At 46.9% G+C, this 20,109-nt stretch overlaps 1 protein-coding gene across 3 annotated transcripts in view; it reads left to right on the forward strand.

Moving 5' to 3' along the window:
* The window catches only part of SEPTIN5 (septin 5), an 82,617-nt gene extending 62,732 nt beyond the window's left edge, over window positions 1-19,885 (forward strand). For all 3 annotated transcript variants that reach the window (XM_081893408.1, XM_081893410.1, XM_081893409.1), the window contains exons 3-12: window positions 2,210-2,306; window positions 3,421-3,507; window positions 4,772-4,895; window positions 6,512-6,646; window positions 7,598-7,715; window positions 10,509-10,610; window positions 11,773-11,869; window positions 15,078-15,213; window positions 17,360-17,462; window positions 18,625-19,885. In XM_081893408.1, coding sequence (XP_081749534.1) covers window positions 2,210-2,306; window positions 3,421-3,507; window positions 4,772-4,895; window positions 6,512-6,646; window positions 7,598-7,715; window positions 10,509-10,610; window positions 11,773-11,869; window positions 15,078-15,213; window positions 17,360-17,462; window positions 18,625-18,681 — 1,056 coding nt within the window. In that variant the 3' untranslated portion in view covers window positions 18,682-19,885. The remainder of the gene's footprint in view (window positions 1-2,209; window positions 2,307-3,420; window positions 3,508-4,771; window positions 4,896-6,511; window positions 6,647-7,597; window positions 7,716-10,508; window positions 10,611-11,772; window positions 11,870-15,077; window positions 15,214-17,359; window positions 17,463-18,624) is intronic.
* The last annotated feature ends 224 nt before the right edge of the window (window positions 19,886-20,109 follow it).

The raw sequence follows: 20,109 nt of genomic DNA on the forward strand, positions 1-20,109 counted from the left end.
ACCAACACTTTGAATTGTGCTCGGAAACGTACTGGGAGCCAATGTAGGTCTTTCAAGACTGGTGTTATGTAGTCTCGGTGGCCACTCCCAGTCACCAGTCTAGCTGCCGCATTCTGGATTACAAGTTTCCGCTTGTAAAGTGTCTTGCTTAAGACGGGAGGAAAGCTGTTGTTCTGTGACGGTTGATCTCCAGTCACTGCTTTGTGGCTGTGCCAATCATCCACCCACCCACCTTGCAGTTGTTCAGGTTGTCAGATGGATTCTCAAATGTGCTTGTGTAGGCCAAGCTGACCTAACCTTCCCCTTCCCCCACTTTATTTGCAGACGTTGAAAAGAGGGTGGCATTTGGGCATTTTTTCCAATGGGAGGCGGAAGATGTACAATGTCTGCACATGCTACATTAAGCGAGTGTGCTACCTGTGCTCCCGTGTACACAAATAGTTGAGCCTGTTCACTTGTACAGTGCTTCACACGTAACATCTGGTGGGTGTATGAACTTTCAACCTGTGTACAAGCTGGACAAATCAATATAAGCGGACATTTCTTTCGCACAAGCACTGATACACCAGTAGAGACAGCTTGTACTTGTGTTCAGTGTGATGGCTGAACAAACCTCATGTGTCAATGTGTATTGATTGTATTGATCAGCTGTAGAGTGCGGAGACTACACTTGTTGAACGTTATATGTGAATAACTGTATAGTACAGCTAGTGCTGGATTTATGTATAAGCTAAACAAGCTATAGCTTAGGGCCCCACTTTCTTGGGGGGGCAAAAAAAATTAAAGGAAAAAAACAACTGGATGTACATTTCCAAAATATAAGATAAAAAACAAATAAAATAAAACCTACATACAGCAACAGTGTTTTGTGTTGTCTAGGCTCCTATGACGTAAGTAATGGACCCCGCCTGCTAGCCTGCTCCCTAAAATACCACTGGTTTGCTCATTTCTATATATAGGTGCCTACATTCTGCATGGACTGGTTGCATGGCAACATGTGCAAATGGCTTTAGATACCTAGTGGTGTTGTGGTCTAAACCACTGAGCTTAGGGCTTGCCGATCGGAAGGTCAGTGGTTCGAATCCCCACGATGGGGTGAGCTCCCGTTGTTTGGTCTCTGCGCCTGTCCACCCAGCAGTTTGAAAGCACGTCAAGTGCAAGTAGATAAATAGGTACTGCTCCAGCGGGAAGGTAAATGGCATTTCCGTGTGCTGCTCTGGTTCGCCAGAAGCGGCTTAGTCCTGCTGGCCACATGACCCAGAAGCTGTCTGCTCCCTCGGCCTATAGAGCGAGATGAGCGCCACAACTCCAGAGTCGTCCGTGACTGGACCTAACGGTCAGGGGTACCTTTACCTTTACCTTAGGTCCATAAATTACCATATAGCATATATTCAACATAAAAAAAACAGTGAAAACTTGTTGTTGACAAAGGACAGCTGGACATATAAAGAGCCCCATTACCTTCAGTAGCTTAGGGCCTCATCAAACCTAAATCCGGCCCAGAGTACAGCTCAACTATCTGCATGCACAGCTACTCATCTCGTACACTTGTTTCACTATCTCTTTCCCAAGGGTGGGGTTTCTTTTGAAGGGGTTGTAGGTGGGTGGGAAGAGTGGCAGCAGGAAATAATTCTGCCTGCCACCACCACTGCGAAACTGGGCTTCAATGGACCTGTTGAGGATCTGAACTCACCTCCTTCTGTTGGCTGCCCAGGTCCATCAGTGTGTTTCTGAAACCCTTGTCTCCCCAATATTTGGAATCTACTGACTTACTTCCTCTGAATCTGGAGCCTTGTTTCATTTCATTTCATCTCACCCTTCACCTCTTGTCCCGCGTCTCCTGTTTTAATGGGGTTGTTCCATTGCACATTTTTAAAATTACGAATGTTTACATTTTAATATTTTCATGGGATTGTTTTAAGGATGGATGTTTATATTTTCATGTTTGCGCAGCTGGTTTTTGTACTTGTAGACTGCTTAGAAGCCTGGTATCAAGTGGCGTATAACGTAAACGACAGCAACAATTAATAATAATAACCTTTCCATTTTGATTGGCTTGAATTAATTTCAAAACGACTTCCTTATTTATTGCAGTAAGGATATTGATTCTCTGCCTTTTTGGATTGGGGGAGCCGTAAAACAGCTAATTAAATGTTTTTAAAAGCAGCAATAAGAAGGTGACCAATGGCTGCTGCTATCCTTCTTGCAGGACCACGAAAAGCAGTATGTGGGGTTCGCCACTCTCCCCAACCAGGTGCACCGGAAATCTGTGAAGAAGGGCTTTGATTTCACCCTCATGGTGGCAGGTGAGACCCCCCAGCAGAGCTACCAAGAGAGGGAGACCTCTGTGCTGATCTAAGGAGGGTCTGTCGGGATGGAGGTGGTCTTTCAGGTTTTCCCAGCCCATTGGTTTAACAATCAATCCCTGTCAACTGTCTGTTATTTGGCGGGAAAGTCCCTTATCCCAGCACCGTGTCCCGCTGCTGTCCCTTATTGATGATGTCCCTTAAATTTCCCAGGTTTCAAAGGAAGCAGCTCCTCTCCCTCCCTCCCTGCTGGCCAGGGAGGAGGGAGGCTCCAACTGTGTTGCTTGGCTGCGTTGCTCATCCAATAAGGAGTCTAAGAACAACTGCGGGGTGGAACTTGCATGCCTTGTGCCAATCAAATTGGCCGCATTGCCTGGGGACTCGCCTTTGCTCATTGCTTCCCAGCGAAGAAGTGATGGTGGTTTTCCTTGCTGAATCCCCTTTGCCGGGTTGCTGTGCTGTGGGAACCACCGCTTGAGGCTTCGTTTGGCTGCTGGTTGGGCTTTCTGCCTTTGGCTCGTAGGGGCTCAGAAGTTGAACATACCTGTGCTCTGAAAATACCTTATTTTGACTGCTGATCCCTTATTTTCGAGGCTGCTGGTCCCTTATTTTCAAATCTGTACGTTGACAGCTATGACCCAGGGAACTCTGGGAATTATAGCTCTGGGAGGGGAATAGGGGACCCCTCACCACTCTTAGCAGCCTTAGGAAACCAACAGCTCCCAGGATTCTTTGGGGGTAGCCAGGATGGTACAATCCTGCTTTAAATGCATAGTGTAGATGGGGCCTGAGTATAGTCCACTTCTACAGGCTCTCAGGGTTCACCCTCTGTGTGTCCTTGGCCTAATCAATGACTTTGAATCTTTCCCTGCCGAAATAACAGCATCTTATTTGAGCATTGTGAACAAGACAAACTAGATTTGTGGCGATATGATATTGTGTCAATCCAAGGACAGAGCATTCTACATGGAAACATTTCCTGCTTGGGGGACAATAATCTACCTCCCTGGTGCCATTCCTGAAGAGTAACAAATGTATAATCTTGGAATTTAGCATGAAAACCTCTTGTCCAAGATGTTCTTTTAACCTGTTATTTGCGCCTGTCCCTTTTTAGGAGAGTCGGGCCTGGGTAAATCTACTCTGGTAAACAGCTTGTTCCTGACAGACCTCTACAAAGACCGAAAACTTCTCAATGCCGAAGGTATTTGCGCGTGATCAGACAGGCAACACCTCCGACCAGTAGCTGGTGCTGTTTCCTGCCGTTGCTGTCAGCTAGGATTCTGTGTCTTGTCTTGTGCTTGAAGTGCTATAGCCCTGGCACAGATTTGTAGCCACAGTGGAACCTAGGCTTGAGAAACTGGGATCTGCTTCTAGCATCAGTTGCTTGAAATTTTGCCTCTTTGTTACTGAGCAGAGCAATAATAGTGTCTTCAACCGGTAGGTTATGACTTGATCACGACCTGATCTAATGTAAGTAGCAACAGCAGTACTACCGCCATATAAATATATGGTAAAAAATTAAGTGGGTCTGCAAATTCATGCTTTGGTTAAAGGTAGAGCCTGGATCTGAAAAGGTTGAAGACTATTGATATAGATGCATCAACCGCATGGATGATGTGGGAGCTAATTCTACAAAGCCAAGCTAAGAATGTTCAAAAGAAGGGGTTTTTTTGGGGGGGGGAGAGTATCTGTGACTCTCCAGATGTTCTAGATATAGGTAGGTAGCCGTGTTGGTCTGCCGTAGTCAAAACAAAACCAAAAAATAAAATAAATCCTTCCAGTAGCACCGTAGAGACCAGCTAAGTTTGTTATTGGTATGAGATTTCGTGTGCATGCACACCTCTTCAGATCTGAAAACTCATACCAATAACAAACTTAGTTGGTCTCTAAGACTCTCCAGATGTTGTTTGTCTCCAACTTCCATCAGCTCCAACCAGCATCATCAATGGTCAGGGGATGATGGGAGCTGAAGTCCCAACAACTACCGGAGGGGCACAGGTTTCCTTAGGAGTTCAAAGCTTCTAGAACAATTATGAGTGTTAGAATAGCCCTGCTGGGTCAAGCCAGTGGGCCATCAGATACTTATAGGAAGCCCTCAAGCAAGACCTGAGCGCAAGAGCACATCTTTCCTCCTTTGCAGAAGCCATGCTGGTTATGCTCTAGCAAGGCTTGTTCTTCTATATGCTCCATTATTTTTTTTTTTAACAAGCCTTTCCACCAGTTTTCCCTGGACAGACATGAAGCTAATCAACCTCACTGGATCCCCGTTTTTTGGGGTGGGTGGGTGGGAGGCAGGGGAATCCCATTTTGGGGAAGGAGAGGAGAGAGAGAGAGAGAGAGAGAGAGAGAGAGAGAGAGAGAGACCTGGCAACTAATCATAAATAGTGAGGCCGATTTGGAGTAGGGGAGGGACCTCTCTGGCGCTAACCTCCGTTATTCTTTTTCTTCCATCTTTGTATCTCAAGAAAGAATCAGTCAGACAGTAGAGATTGTGAAACACACGGTGGACATCGAGGAGAAGGGGGTGAAGTTGAAGTTAACAATTGTCGACACGCCAGGGTTTGGAGATGCTGTGAACAACACTGAGTGGTGAGTCCTATCACTCAGTAGAGAGTAAGAGAGGAAGAGAGCCAGTGTGGTGTAGTGGTTAAGAGCGGTAGACTTGTAATCTGGTGAACTGGGTTCGATTCCCCGCTCCTCCACCTGCAGCTGCTAGGTGACCTTGGGCCAGTCACACTTCTTTGAAGTCTCTCAGCCACACTCACCTCACAGGGTGTTTGTTGTGGGGGAGGAAGGGAAAGGAGAATGTTAGCCGCTTTGAGACTCCTTCGGGTAGTGATAAAGCGGGATATCAAATCCAAGCTCTTCAACTCATCTTCTCCTTCTACCCCCACACCGCTTTGGTTACCTCTGCTGCAGGGAAAATTGTGAGACACAGTCTGGTTTCTCTCCAATAGACCATTTCCCCCTTTTCGTATGCCTTTTGCAATACCAGTGCAAACTGGCCTATAAGATATGCAAATAGGTTTAAGTGAATAATAATAATAATAATAATAATAATAATAATAATAATAATAATATTATTTTATTTATATCCCGCCCTCCCCAGCCGAAGCCGTGCTCAGAGCGGCTAACAACATTAAAATGATACAACATTCTAAAATCATTTCATTCTAAAATCAATTCAAAATCAATTCAAATCAGATTAATGGCAACCATTGGGCTAGAGTTCTGTGATGTTTGCCAGAGGAGGGGGTCAGGCTGTGCCCTGGCCAAAGGCCTGGTGGAAGAGCTCTGTCTTGCAGGCCCTGCGGAAAGATGTCAAGTCCCGCAGGGCCCTAGTCTCTTGTGACAGAGCGTTCCACCAGATCGGAGCCACAGCCGAAAAAGCCTTGGTTCTGGTTGAGGCCAGCCTAACCTCTCTGTGGTGCGGGACCTCCAAAATGATTTTGTTTGAAGATCATAAGGTCCTCTGTGGGACATACCAGGAGAGGCGGTCCTGTGGGTACGAGGGTCCTAGGCCGTATAGGGCTTTAAAGGTTAAAACCAGCACCTTAAACCTGATCCTGTACTCCACTGGGAGCCAGTGCAGCTGGTATAGCACCCGCAGTGAGGACCCCATAAGGAGTCTTGCTGTGGCATTCTGCACCCGCTGGAGTTTCTGGGTCAGTCTCAAGGGCAGCCCCACATAGAGCAAAGCAAAGCACTTTGCATATCTTCTCAGTAGCCCTTTCAGCAGCTCTGTGAAAGCTGAAAGAAATAACATACACCTGTAATATTACCCCCCATGTTTACATTTTAGTGCAAAAACTCAAAACCTCCTTGAATTTGCTTTCATGGAAGGTAATTATTTTCTTGACAACGTTGTATAAGGGGCAACCTGTTTTCCCAGAATTTGTTTCGATATGGAACTGCAATTCTTGCTCTTAGAAAAGATAAGATATTTTTGCTATTATGGTCCAGTCCCAAACTGTTGTTCCCAAGGAGGGAGTAACGTAACGTTCCGGTTTTGAGCCATTAACATCCTTGCAGTTGTTGACAGGCAAATTCTTTATGTTCTTTCTCTATGATAGGCAATATTTAGTTCAGCGATTTCTACACTGGATCTAAGGGATCTCGCCTCTGTTAATGTGTGTTATCCTCTGTCCCCAAGTACCATCTAAACTGGGGTCCCATTGCCATCTGTTCCTTGTGACTTGCTCTAGTTGGAAGGCCATCACGGATTACATTGACCAGCAGTTCGAACAGTACTTCCGGGATGAGAGCGGCCTAAATCGGAAGAACATCCAGGACAACCGGGTGCACTGCTGCCTTTACTTCATCTCTCCCTTTGGCCATGGGTAAGGTGGGATGGGCTTGTTCCTTTATCTGCCTCGCATACCCTGAAACCAGTGTAGCATAGTGGTTAGAGTTCTGGACTAGCACCCTGGAGACATGAGTTCAAGTCCCCGTTCAGCCATGAAATTCCAGTGACCTTGGGCCATTCACCTTCTCTTGGCCTTAACCTACATTTCAGGGTTGTTATGAGGGTAAAATCCACATTGAGCTTATTGGAGGAACAGTGGGATGCAGATGTAATACAGTGGTACCTCTGGTTACGAACTTAATTCGCTCTGGAGGTCCGTTCTTAACCTGAAACCGTTCTTAACCTGAAGCACCACTTTAGCTAATGGGGCCTCCCGCTGCCGCCGTGCGATTTCCGTTCTCATCCTGAGGTAAAGTTCTTAACCCGAGGTACTACTTCCGGGTTAGCGGAGTCTGTAACCCGAAGTGCTTGTAACCTGAGGTACCACTGTAATGGAAAATGTAAGGATGAATATTCAATATGGCACCAGGTGAAGGGCAGATGGGCGTGGCTTGACCCAAATGGGCTTGTGGGTCAAATGGGAGAGACCTGATGGTCCTTATTAGACCCATGGGATGAAGGTTCCTTACCCCTGATATAAGACAGTAAGAGCCACAGGGCATTGGTGCCATCAGTACTGGACTTTAAGGCAGACTGGAAGTCTGCCACTCCACAGAATGACCAGGAGGGGCTCCCTGACGCAACGGGACCGGATTGCTACATTTTAAAATAAGCACACACATTATGATCTGAAGAGGAAGCAGAAAGTTCCCCACAAAGCCATTAAGCTTAGAGTCTAATATTTCCAAGCTGCCCTTCTAGGAAAAGGGACTTGTTATAAGAGGAAGTCCTGTCCCCCCCCTTTTTTGGCAGAAAGTTCCCCTTGCTAGCGTGCAGGGAAAAATAGAGATCGTTTGCCTTCTAACGCTGCATTTCTTTGTTGCAGGCTGAGGCCGGTAGACGTGGAGTTCATGAAGGCTCTGCATGAAAAAGTGAACATTGTTCCCCTTATTGCCAAAGCCGACTGCCTCATTCCTTCTGAGATCAAGAAGCTAAAAGAGCGGGTGAGCAGTGGTAGTGCTGATTCATTCATTCATTCATTCATTCATTCATTCATTCATTCATTTATTCATTCAGAAGATTTTATACCAGTCTTCCTCAACTTGGCGCCTTCCTAGATTTTTGGACTACAACTCTCATCCACCCCAGCCAGCATACCTGGGTGTATACGTACCACTACTACTACTACTACTACTACTACTACTACTACTAATTTATTTATACCCCGCCCATCTGGCTGGGCTTCCCCAGCCACTCTGGGCGGCTTCCAACAAAATATTAAAATACAGTAATGCATCAAACATTAAAAGCTTCCCTAAATAGGGCTGCCTTCAGATGTCTTCTAAATGTCAGGTAGTTGTTTTTCTGTTTGACATCTAATGGGAGGGCGTTCCATAGGGCGGGTGCCACTACCGAGAAGGCCCTCTGCCTGGTTCCCTGTAACTTGGCTTCTTGCAGTGAGGGAACCACCAGAAGGCCGTTGGTGCTGGACCTCAGTGTCTGGGTAGAACAATGGGGGTGGAGACGCTCCTTCAGATATACTGGGCCGAGGCCATTTAGGGCTTTAAAGGTCAGCACCAACACTTTGAATTGTGCTCCGAAATGTACTGGGAGCCAATGTAGGTCTTTCAAGACCAGTGTTATGTGGTGTCGGCGGCAGCTCCCAGTCACCAGTCTAGCTGCCACATTCTGGATTAGTTGTAGTTTCCAGGTCACCTTCAAAGGTAGCCCCACATAGAGCACATTGCAGTAGTCCAAGCGAGAGATAACCAGAGCATGCACCAGGCAGTCCACAGGCAGATAGGGTCTCAGCCTACGTACCAGATGGAGCTGGTAAACAGCTGCCCTGGACACAGAATTGACCTGCACCTCCATGGACAGCTGTGAGTCCAGAATGACTCCCAGGCTGCGCAACTGGTCCTTCAGGGGCACAGTTACCCCATTCAGGACCATGGAGTCCTCCACACCCGCCTGCCTCCTGTCCCACAAAAACATTACGTCTGTTTGTCAGGATTCAACCTCAATCTGTTAGCTGCCATCCATCCTCTAACCACCTCCAGACACTCACACAGGACCTTCACTGCCTTCACTGGTTCTGATTTGAAAGAGAGGTAGAGCTGTGTATCATCCGCATATTGATGTACACCCAGCCCAAACCCCCTGATGATCTCTCCCAGCGGCTGCATGTAGATGTTGAAAAGCATGGGGGAGGGGACAGAACATATTGAAAACATTTTGGAAGTCAAATGGACTTCCGGAACGGATTCCGTTCGGCTTCCAAGGTACGACTGTATACACAATAAAATGACATGCCTGAATAGGCTTGCTTAAACAAAGCACCATTTTAACAGTCACCAAAAATAACATAGAGTGGGTGCCTGTCTACAGTCATTGGGCAGGGAGTTCCACAGAGTAGGTGCTGCCACACCGAAGGATCGACGGTTTACAAGTGTGGAATCAACATTACGTAGCTCTTGTGAAAGTGTCAGTTCTATAGATCAAAGTAGTCAAGCGGGCACTTGTGGAGTAAGGCAGTTCAAGTAAACTGGTCCCAAGCTGTTGAGGACTTGACATACTTAATATAGGTGTAGCCAGTGTGGTGCCCTCTACATATACTACAACTCCCATCAGCCCCAGTCAGTGTGGCCAACCATCAGGGAAGATGGCAGTAGTAGCCCATGACATTTGTACTAAATGTTGACGACCCATGTACTAAATGGTGACACCTTGAATTTAGCTCAAAACAGTGGGAGGGCACCGGGTTGGGGAAGGCTGGCTTGTAGCTTGCCTTTCAGTCATGTGATTCTCAAAGCAGCTTGCAAGAAACCAGTTGTAACAATGCTCTGATGTAGGGATGAGGGTGTGCTTCCGTTTTGGCCCAGACTAAATAATAATAATAATAATAATAATAATAATAATAATAATAATAATAATTTATTATTTGTACCCCGCCCATCTGGCTGGGTTTCCCCAGCCACTCTGGGCGGCTTCCAACAGAAATGAAAAATACACTAAAATGTCACATATTAAAAACTTCCCTGAACAGGGCTGCCTTCAGATGTCTTCTGAATGTCAGGTAGTTATACTGGGCTCATTGGTCCATAGCTGTCAACCGTCCCTTGTTTGGTGGGAAACTCCCTTATCCCAGCGCTGTGTCCCGCTGCTGTCCCTTATTGATGATGTGCCTTAAATTTCCCGGGTTTCAGGCTCACCCGGCTTAGGAGGGAAGCAGCAGCTCAGGGTCCTCCGCCGCGCGAGAGTGCCCGTGCTGGCACCGTCGTCCTGGCGTGAGGAGTTCCATCGGCCCTTCCCCGCCCGAGAGAGGGGGGGAGGGAGAGAGACTCTCGCCCACGGGCCTGGAGGCGGCAGCAGTGGTGGCAGCTGAGGAGGCGGCCTGAGGGAGGAGGAAGAGGAGGGGATAGGGAGGGACGCAGAAGGGCGGCGCTTCAGTGGCCACGGTGATGCCACGACCGCCTCATGCCGGATTGACAGCATCTGTCAATCCTACCAATGTATGTAACTCTTTACAATAGCAAAATCCCTTAATTTGGCTGCTGATCCCTTATTTTCGAGGCTGCTGGGCTCTTATTTTCAAATCTGTAAGTTGACAGCTATGCGTTGGTCTGATGTAGTGGAAAGCAAGTGGTGTGTGGCCCCTGGAAGATTGCCCCAAAGGGAATGTGGCCCTTGGACTGGAAAAGTTTCCCTACACCTGCTTTAAATGTTTCTCTTTATGGCACCAGCCAAGTATTATGTTGTAGTGTGAGTGTTCTTCCTGTTTTCTCCTTCCTGTGCAGATCAGGGAGGAGATTGACAAGTTTGGAATTAAAGTTTACCAGTTTCCTGAGTGCGATTCTGACGAAGACGAGGACTTCAAACAACAAGACAGAGAGCTGAAGGTGAGGAAGGGGCAAAAATATTTCCCATAATACTTGGTCATGGTTAGGGATGAGACAACCTGTCAATTTGGGGTTGTTTCAGCTTTTCATTTTGTCTGTCTTAAGTTTCCCGCATTTTCACATCAGTTTGCAATTTTATCGTAATGAAAATTCACCAGCATTTTAGTGCAAATGTTTCTGTACGGTTGCGAATTACTCGGGATGCGGCCGGACCTCCGGAATGGATCCTGTTCGCAACCGGAGTTACCACTGTAGCTGAGTCTTTAAAAGCCTGGGACACAAATTTTCACAGCCCTCTAGCAGCTATGCTGGCTCATTTACCGGAAGTAATAATGTGTTTAATATTAACTCTGGAAGTGTATACTTGGTTCTGAGCCAACTAAACTTCCTAGAGCAAAATATACATTAACAGGCTTAGTTTGGTCAGAATTGAGTATACACTTTCAGAGTTAACACTAACACATTACTTCCACCATAGCCACTAGAGGGTCGTGAAAATTTGTTAAGTGTGCATTAGTTAAGTACTGTCTTTTTTGGTGTATAACACACCCATGTGTATAAGACGGCCCCTATTTTTGGGGACTACAAATTAAGGAATTAAGGGGGGGGGAGATTGCCCAGAGTTGTTGAGCTTTTTTATGGGGGGGATTGCCGCCAATGCCAATCGCCTGCCGAAGCCACCAATCGTCTGCCCGCTTGCCACCAGCTGCCGCCAATTGTCCATCCAATTGCCGCAGCAGCAGCCAATTTATAATTAAAAAAACCTTGTCTTATACACGGAAAAATACAGTATATGTTGAATCATAAAATATGAATTTGGACACAAATGTTATCCTGTAATACCCACACTTGATGTGTGAACATGGTCCTCTCCCTCCTTCAGCATGTCAGGCAAACATCTAAAGCAATATGGACCACATCTGCCCGTCCAGATGTTATTGGACTCCCAGACCCATCACTCCCAACTGACACGGCCAGGGGTTGGAGCTGATGGGAATTGTTGAACCCTGGGCCAAGGAAACTGAGGAATCCCTCACTCTGCTTCCCTAAATCTTCTTTTCTTCCACTGGTCTTCTCCAGCTGCTCTGATCTCTAGCTTCTTTCTGTGTCCATGTCTGACCATGTCCAATGAACCCTGAAATTATCTCTCCTCCCGTTCCAGGAAAGTGCTCCCTTCGCAGTCATCGGCAGCAACACGGTGGTTGAGGCCAAAGGTCAGAGGGTACGAGGGCGGCTCTACCCTTGGGGAATCGTGGAAGGTGAGCTGTGTTCCTGGGAAGCGAGATGGGAGTCCTGGATGTTGGGTCTCTGAAAAGCTGTTTGGTCCTCCTAGCTAAATGGAACCTGCTGGTTCAGGGGCATTCTACCTCCGAGAGCCAACCCAGAGCAGAAAGCCCATGCCTCGGTTATTTATACTATTTATTTCTACTCCGATTTCTGCTATTAGCAGTCCCCCATGGACCAGAAGCACGACTCATGTCAACGAGGAGTCGTGTTTTCAGTGTGGTGGGTCCAGCATTATGGAACTATTAGAAGTCAGACATTCGCTGCCTCTCACTGTGCCATCTCTGCAGTGCTGTGGGTGCCTGGGCATCCACAAAAAAATTCAACGGGCCCCCTCAATATTCCACAGCTGGGTGGGCTCCAGTCATGGGAGCCAATTCCAGGCGGCCGTGGGTGATTGGGCACCCACAAGAATATAATTCTGGGGGCTGGGCACCCACAGAGTCAATGAGAAGGCATCCACGCTCTGCAGCCAGCCAGTGAGGCACCCTTTTCTGGGTGTGTGTGTGTGTGTGTGTCAGATATGGAGGCAGCGTCTCGCTGAGCCCCTCCCCACAGAAATAGGATGCCTCACTGAATGCGGAGAAGAGCCACCACCGGCCAGCACAACACGGATGTGTGACGTCACACGCACATGTAATACAGTCATACCTCGGGTTACAGATGCTTTGGATTGCGCGATTTTGGGTTGTGCACTGCGCCGAACCCGGAGGTACCAGAACGCTAAATTGCGCTTTGCGCATGCGCAGAAGCACCAAATTGCGACCTGCGTGTGCGCAGACATGGCGCTGTGGATTATGAACGTGCTTCCTGCATGGATCACGTTTGCAACCCGAGCGTCCACTGTAATGTTAATATAATGATTTATTATTTATACCCCGCCCATCTGGCTGGGTTTCCCCGGCCACTCTGGGCGGCTCGCAACAGAATATTAAAAACACGATAAAACTTCAAACATTAGAAACTTCCCTAGACAGGGCTGCCTTCAGATGTCTTCTAAAAGTCAGATAGTTGTTTATTTCCTTGACATCTGATGGGAGGGTGTTCCACAGGGCAGGCGCCACCACCAAGAAGGCCCTCTGCTTGGTCCCATGTAACTTCGCTTCTCGCAGTGAGGGAACTGCCAGAAGGCCTTTGGAACTGGACCTCAGTGTCCTGCATGTGCAGGTTTGTGCGTGTGACGTCACATATCTGCATGGTGGCGGCGGGCACCCACAGTCCTGAGGGCGAGATGGTACCCTTGGCTCCAGCGGACCCTAATCTGACTGCAGTGAGCTCTGATGGGCCCTCCCACTGCAGGTGAGGCTCTGTTGGAACCTGTGGCAGCAGCGGGAGGGCCTGACGGAGCCTGTCGCAGTCGCAACAGGCCCTGACGGACCTTTCACAGGGTGCGTCGGGGCTCCTACCAGTCATGTCCACGCATTGGGCACCCACAATGTTGGGAGGAACCCAGCACACCTGCTGCCTCTGGTAGGTTTCAGGCACCAGGTGAAAGCAGTTTTATTTCAGGAGACCTTTGCACCACTACAAATGCTGTTTTAATCTCCCGGTGTTTTAATTCATGTTCTAAATTTTATATATCGTATGTTTTTGTTTTTGCAAGGAGATTTAGGACCCAGGTGTGGTGAAGAGCAGGGTATATATATATATATATATTTAAAATAAATAAATGAAATAATATCCTGCTTTTCCTCCCCTCCAACGGGGGCACTCAAAGCAGCTAACGAAACCCAGCAAACAATTAAGCAAGTAACGGCAACAAGCGCGTAACAACCACAGTGCTAGCAGCATGATATAAATACGGTGGTACCTCAGGTTACATACGCTTCAGGTTACATACGCTTCAGGTTACAGACTCTGCCAACCCTGAAATAGTGTTTCAGGTTAAGAGGTTTGCTTCAGGATGAGAACAGAAATCGGGCTCTGGCGGTGCGGTGGCAGCAGGAGGCTCCATTAGCTAAAGTGGTGCTTCAGGTTAAGAACAGTTTCAGGTTAAGAACGGACCTCTGGAACGAATTAAGTACTTAACCCGAGGTACCACTATAACACGATATGCTAAAATGGCAAGCAGCATCAATGGAATTCAGAGAGCCAATGGTCAAATAACTCAGAATGTGCTGGCTGGGGAAGCTTTTAAAACAATCTCCCCCAACCTCAAGATCAGAGTCATCCAATTAAATATATTAATTGTGTATATTAAATAGTATTAACTATATTGCAAACTCTTTCATTTATGATGTGAGAATTAAATTCAGTGCGTGGCCCGCAGGTAATGTGTCAAAGTACTCTTGCGGCCCGCGTGGTCAGAAAGGTTGGACTGCCCTGCTGTAGATGCTGTGGACTCCAGCTCCCATGAGCCTCAGCCACCATGGCCAGTAGAGAGAGATGATGGGAACTGTAGTCCAACAACACCTGAGGGGCCAGATCTCTCCCTTCCCCTGCTTCAGAGGCCTCTGGCAGGCTAGTGTTGGAGCATAACCCTGGGCCATGTGTATGTTCCCAATCTCTTAGAGAGGGGATATGGAACAATGGCATCTCAACTAATTGGAGACTTAGCAATTTGTAAGGATGCGAAGCTCAGTGTTGGACCTGTGGCGGCAGTGGCTCCTTTGGTGACTTCCACTGGTGTCTGCAAAGTGCCTCATCTACAACAACAACAACAACAACAACAACAACAACAACAACAACAACAACAATAATAATAATAATAATAATTTATTTATACCCCACTCATCTTGCTGGGCTTCCCCAGCCACTCTGGGCGGCTTTCAACAAACTATTAAAATACAGTAATGCATCAAACATTAAAAGCTTCCCTAAACAGGGACCAGCCTCCACACACACAAACGCACATGCACACATGTGTCGTATGCAATTAAAAACCCTGCATCCCCTTGAAATTGCATATTTCTTTTCATGGGTTCCCCTAGGCATGTCAGAGGAATGTGTCTGAAATGAGCTAACCGGTGGATTTCCTTCCACCACAGCTTAGCTGTGCTTGTCACGTTTATTCTCCAACACAGTTCCTTTTACAGTCATACACACTGGTGTGTGTGTGCTTGAAATAACTGAATACAATAAGGATGTAAAGGGTGATTCTGGTGCATACATTCCCCTCCTTACCCGAGATTTGTTTGTTTGTTGCTGTGTGCCAAACAATGTCTGTTGTTGCTGCTTCCTCAGTGGAAAACCAGGCGCACTGTGACTTTGTGAAACTGCGGAACATGCTCATCCGAACGCACATGCACGACCTGAAGGACGTCACCTGCGACGTTCACTACGAGAACTATCGGGCGCAGTGCATCCAGCAGATGACCAGGTAGGGTTCACCTGAGGTTCATCTCTCAAGGGATGAATGCGTCTGTGTGAATCAGCCCTTAGAGCCATAGCTGTCAACCGTCCCTTATTTGGTGGGAAACTCCCTTATCCCAGTGCCGTGTCCTGCTGCTGTTCCTTACTGATGATGTCCCTTAAATTTCCCAGGTTTCAAAGGAAGCAGCTCCTCTCCCTCCCTCCCTGCCGGTCAGGGAGGAGGGAGGCTCCAACTGTGTTGCTTGGCTGCGTTGCTCACCCAATAAGGAGTCTAAGAACGCCTGGGGGGTGGAGCTTGCATGCCTTGTACCAATCAAATCGGCCGCGTTACCTGGGGACTCGCCTTTGCTCAGCGCTTCCCAGCGGAGAGGTGACGGTGGTTTTCCTTGCTGCATCCCCTTTGCCGGTTTGCTGCTCTGTGGGAACCACTGCTTGAGGCTTCATTTGGCTGCTGGTTGACTAAAATCCCTTATTTTGGCTGCTGGTCCCTTATTTTCGAGGCTGCTGGTCCCTTATTGTCAAATCTGTAAGTTGACAGCTATGCTTAGAGCTGTTGTTGTTGTGTGGCAAACGTCTTCTGAAAGTGGGATGATTTTTCTTCTGAAAATGTGTCATGCAGCATTTCAGCGAAGGGCCATAGCTCAGTGGTGGAGCCTCTGTTTCTCTTTAATTCAGCCCTTTACTTAAAACAAGGGGACCAGAATCTTTTTTTATTATTTGTTTATTTCTTCTTTGTTGTTACCAGCCATTTGGTTCAGATTGAAATTTATTTATAATTTATAATCATAAATAAATAAGAATGAAAATGCACACCCCACCACCGAGACCATTCGATTGTAACTACCCAACCTCCCAAAATTTCAACACCGCTCGCGATGGTTTGACCCCTTTCCGTTTTAACAGTACAAATTCTACAAACAGCCTCCATATCTCTTCAAAATCATTTATCCTGCATATTCCCTGTCTTACCTTAATGGCACATGTGAATTTATCATTCATAGCTATATCCCACACCTCTTTATGTCATTCTTCCATTTTATATTCTGCCTGCCCCTTCCACTTCCTAGCTATAATAATTTGTGCAGCTGTCAATAAATTTGTGAGCAAGTCCTCCATAGCCTGAGAACCTTCCACCCCATCATAAATTGATAATAATGCTACTGCTGAACATTTGGTCAGCTTTAACCCAGTGATTTCTGTTATCTACTTAAACCAGATTGAGATTTAAAGTTGATGGTTGGCTGCATGAGTGAATCAACTATATATTTTGGAAAACTGTTCATTTGTTCACTATGCATTTGGGCATGAACCACAGAAGGTTGGCGGTTCGAATCCGCACGACAGGATGAGCTCCTGTTGCTCAGTCCCAGCTCCTGCCAACCTAGCAGTTCGAAAGCACGTCAAAGTGCAAGTAGATAAATAGGTACCGCTCCGGCGGGAAGGTAAACGGCGTTTCTGTGCGCTGCTCTGGTTTTCCAGAAGCGGCTTAGTCATGCTGGCCACATGACCCGGAAGCTGGACGCCGGCTCCCTCGGCCAATAAAGCGAGATGAGCGCTGCAACCCCAGAGTCGGTCACGACTGGACCTAATGGTCAGGGGTCCCTTTACCTTTACCTGTAACTAAATCTTGCATGGTGGCACTTGAAATCAAGGAGCAGGTTTCCATCCATGTTTGGACACAATCGGACACCATTTTGAATCAATATGGTGGACTGAACCTTTCAAGCCTGCACTGTTTTCAACCAAATTTTGCATGGCGGTTCCTGAAATTATGGAGAAGGTTTTCTTCAACCCCCCCCCCCCCAGTGTTTTGATACAATGGGACACTAGTTTGAATCAAGATGGCAGACTGAACCTTTTAAAAATTGCACTGATTTTAACCACGGATTTAAACTTTGTACTGATTTTCTGTTGTTGTGCTTGGAGCTCCCAAACAACGGCAGGTCCAAGATTGTTGGTGAATGAATGGATAAATGTTGCAGGGGGACGTTCTTTTTTTCTGGGATGGTAGTGGGAAAAAGAAGTTTTGTTAGAAAAGTGTCTTCTGAGAACTTTTGACTCACCACGGCTGCCATAAAGCAACTTCCTGGATTGGAGAGTTAATGAAACCCAGCTTCATTCCCTCTCCCTTTTTCTCCTGCTTATGTTTTTAGCAAGCTGACTCAGGATAACAGGATAGAGAGTCCCATTCCGATTTTGCCGCTCCCAACACCGGATGCGGAAACGGAGAAGCTGATCAAGATGAAAGATGAAGAGGTAAGGAAGCATTTCGCTATTGGTCCCTCTTGAGACATCGCCCAAGCTAGCTATCTTCTTCTTGAATTTGGAGCTGTTTGGGAGGGTGTGGTAGTTTTGTCGTGTGCTGGAGCGCTTTGCCATTGTTAGAAGGAATTTCTGAAAGGCGGCGTTTTGTCCTGGATCTTAGGGAAGTTTTTATGTCTGATGTTTTGCTGTTGTTGTTATCATTATCATCATCATCATCATCATCAATTCTGTTGGGAGCTGCCCAGAGTGGCTGGGGAAACCCAGCCAGATGGGTGGGGTATAAATTAATTATGATTATTAGGCAAATTGAAAAATCACGTTTTTGTGTGTTTTTGTAAGAAAAACCCCCTCAACAATCTTGGTGGTCCCCTAAAGAAAAGCTCAACCATTTTGGGGTCTTCCTAAAAAAAGGCTGAACAACTTTTCGGGTGTCTTGGTTTTTACTTTTTCAAATATGGCAACCCTACCATTGTTTACTCTCATCTTGAAAAAGGATCAAGTGTCGTGCTGGATCAGGCCAACGGACCTTCTGGTCCAGCACCCTTTGCTCATCAGTTAACCCAAAGCATATTTGCATACTTAGGAAAGTATATTAAGAAAAAAAAGAGAAGAAGAAGAAAACTTCACTTATATTAAGTCTTCAGAACTTCCACAGTCATTGGTGTTGGTAATAAGTGTGTATCGTTTTGTTATCAGTGACGGCACAGGCACTGTCCAATAGGTACAATCCCAAAGTCAACTGTTTTTGAAGGAGGCTGACATTTAACCTGCAGCCTCCAATAGCAATGTAAACACCAGGTTCCCATCAGTCAGAATGAGAGTGGGGCGGGTTCATGTCTCTAGGTAAGAGTGGACTTTTGCACTGCCTGAAAGCGCAAATTTTCCATTGTTGGCCGTGTAAGTACTCAGAGTCAGATGTTGGAGGTCTTATTCCTTACTCCACTGCACAAGTTCAGCAACACCATTTTCTTTTAGGACTCAGGGGCTTGTACTATACCACTGAAGACTACAAAGCCCATGATGCAGTGTAGAAATATAATCTGCCTTGAAATGGGGGGCAGCCTGGCGGCAGGGGTGGGGGACAGAATATTGCTGGAAAAGTAATAAATAAACAGCGTCACCTCTCCCTGCTCCCTCTCTTTTCTTCCTACAGTTGCGTAGAATGCAAGAGATGCTGCAGAAAATGAAACAGCAGATGCAAGACCAGTGAAAAAAGGAAGCTGGGATGGAAGTTGCGAAGGAAGGGATCATCCTTGTCACTGTCTGCAGTTCAGCTGGAATCGCAGATGCTTTAGGAAGGACTTTCCTGTTGCAAAACAAAACAAAACAAAAACAAAGAGACTTGTGAGCAAGAGCGGCACCCGTTCCCTCCCTCCCTCCGTCTCTCTAATTCATGGGTAGCCAACGTGGTGCCCTGCAAACACTGTCGAACTGCAACGCCCATCACAGGAAGTTGGCAGTCTAGCAGTGGCTGTAGGACACCATGTCAGCTACACCCTGCTCTATTTCGATCGTAGCAACGTCTGTTAGTGGGAAGGCGGGAAGACGAGAGGGGAGAGAGGTCGCTTGCTGTGGACCTCTTCCACGATCGGGATATTCCCTGCTGTCCCCACTCTTTCCTAGATGTACTAAACTGTTATTAAGGAGCATTCTGGTATTTAAAACCAACCAACAAACCAACCACCGTTTCTATGGCACATGGATTTTGAGGACTCTTGTGTAAAATGCACGTTAACTGTTTACTTCTAACCAAGGTGCTGTGACCCTTCTCCTCCTCCTCTTTCCAGCTCTCCCCACCCCTCCATTTTGTCCTCAAACTTTCTGAGGTCACGGCAAGCTTTTGCAAGAAGGCCGACGATACCTCTGAACCAAGTGCTGCTGACATGAGCACCAACCAGCCTGACCTCTTGCCTAGGATATCCCTTGGTCCTCTCCCCACCAGCCGCTTTGAGAGGATGAGGATGGTTGGGTGTGTGGCGTTCTTTGATGGTTTCTCAAAACATTCCTGACATGACGATGATATCTTTACTAAGAATCTCATGGCTCTTTTTTGCACTACGGGGGGAAGGACTTAAAAGACCTGCTGGCGAGGGATCCTAGTAAATAAACAGCTCCCACTGCCCTTGTTTTAGGTGAGTTGTATTGAGTGATGTACAACTGTTGGACTTCTTGCAGAGGTAAGGATCTGCAAGGCGGGAGTTACTTTGAGGTTTAGCATCATCTTGGCACGCTCAGCCCATGCTTCGTCTCTCACCATCCATGGAGCAAATTTGGATTCCTAGAGAAATGTGTTAATTGGTTTGTACGCTGTCCAGTGGATTCCTCTAGTGAATGTCTCAAGTCATTTTTAGGGATCTAAAAAATCCCAGCCGGAAATGGACTTGGGATGGGAGCAAAACATGGTATTCTGCTAACCTGGGATTGTGTTGTGTGGTTGTGGGCTTCTAGAAATATGCATTGCTTCAGTCTGGGCCACCGTGCAAATGTCTGCTGCATAAAGAGTTAGCGTGAGTCTTTCTTATTGTGCTCAGTTGCGCTGCATCGTGGGTTTTGTAGTCTAGAGGCCAGCACCCGACGCTCACAAGGTTACAGCTATGAAGTCCATGATGCAGTGAGACTGAGAGCAAACTACACATGC

Source organism: Podarcis melisellensis, assembly GCF_964234715.1.
Source record: "Podarcis melisellensis genome assembly, chromosome: 16".
Lineage (NCBI taxonomy): Eukaryota > Metazoa > Chordata > Lepidosauria > Squamata > Lacertidae > Podarcis > Podarcis melisellensis.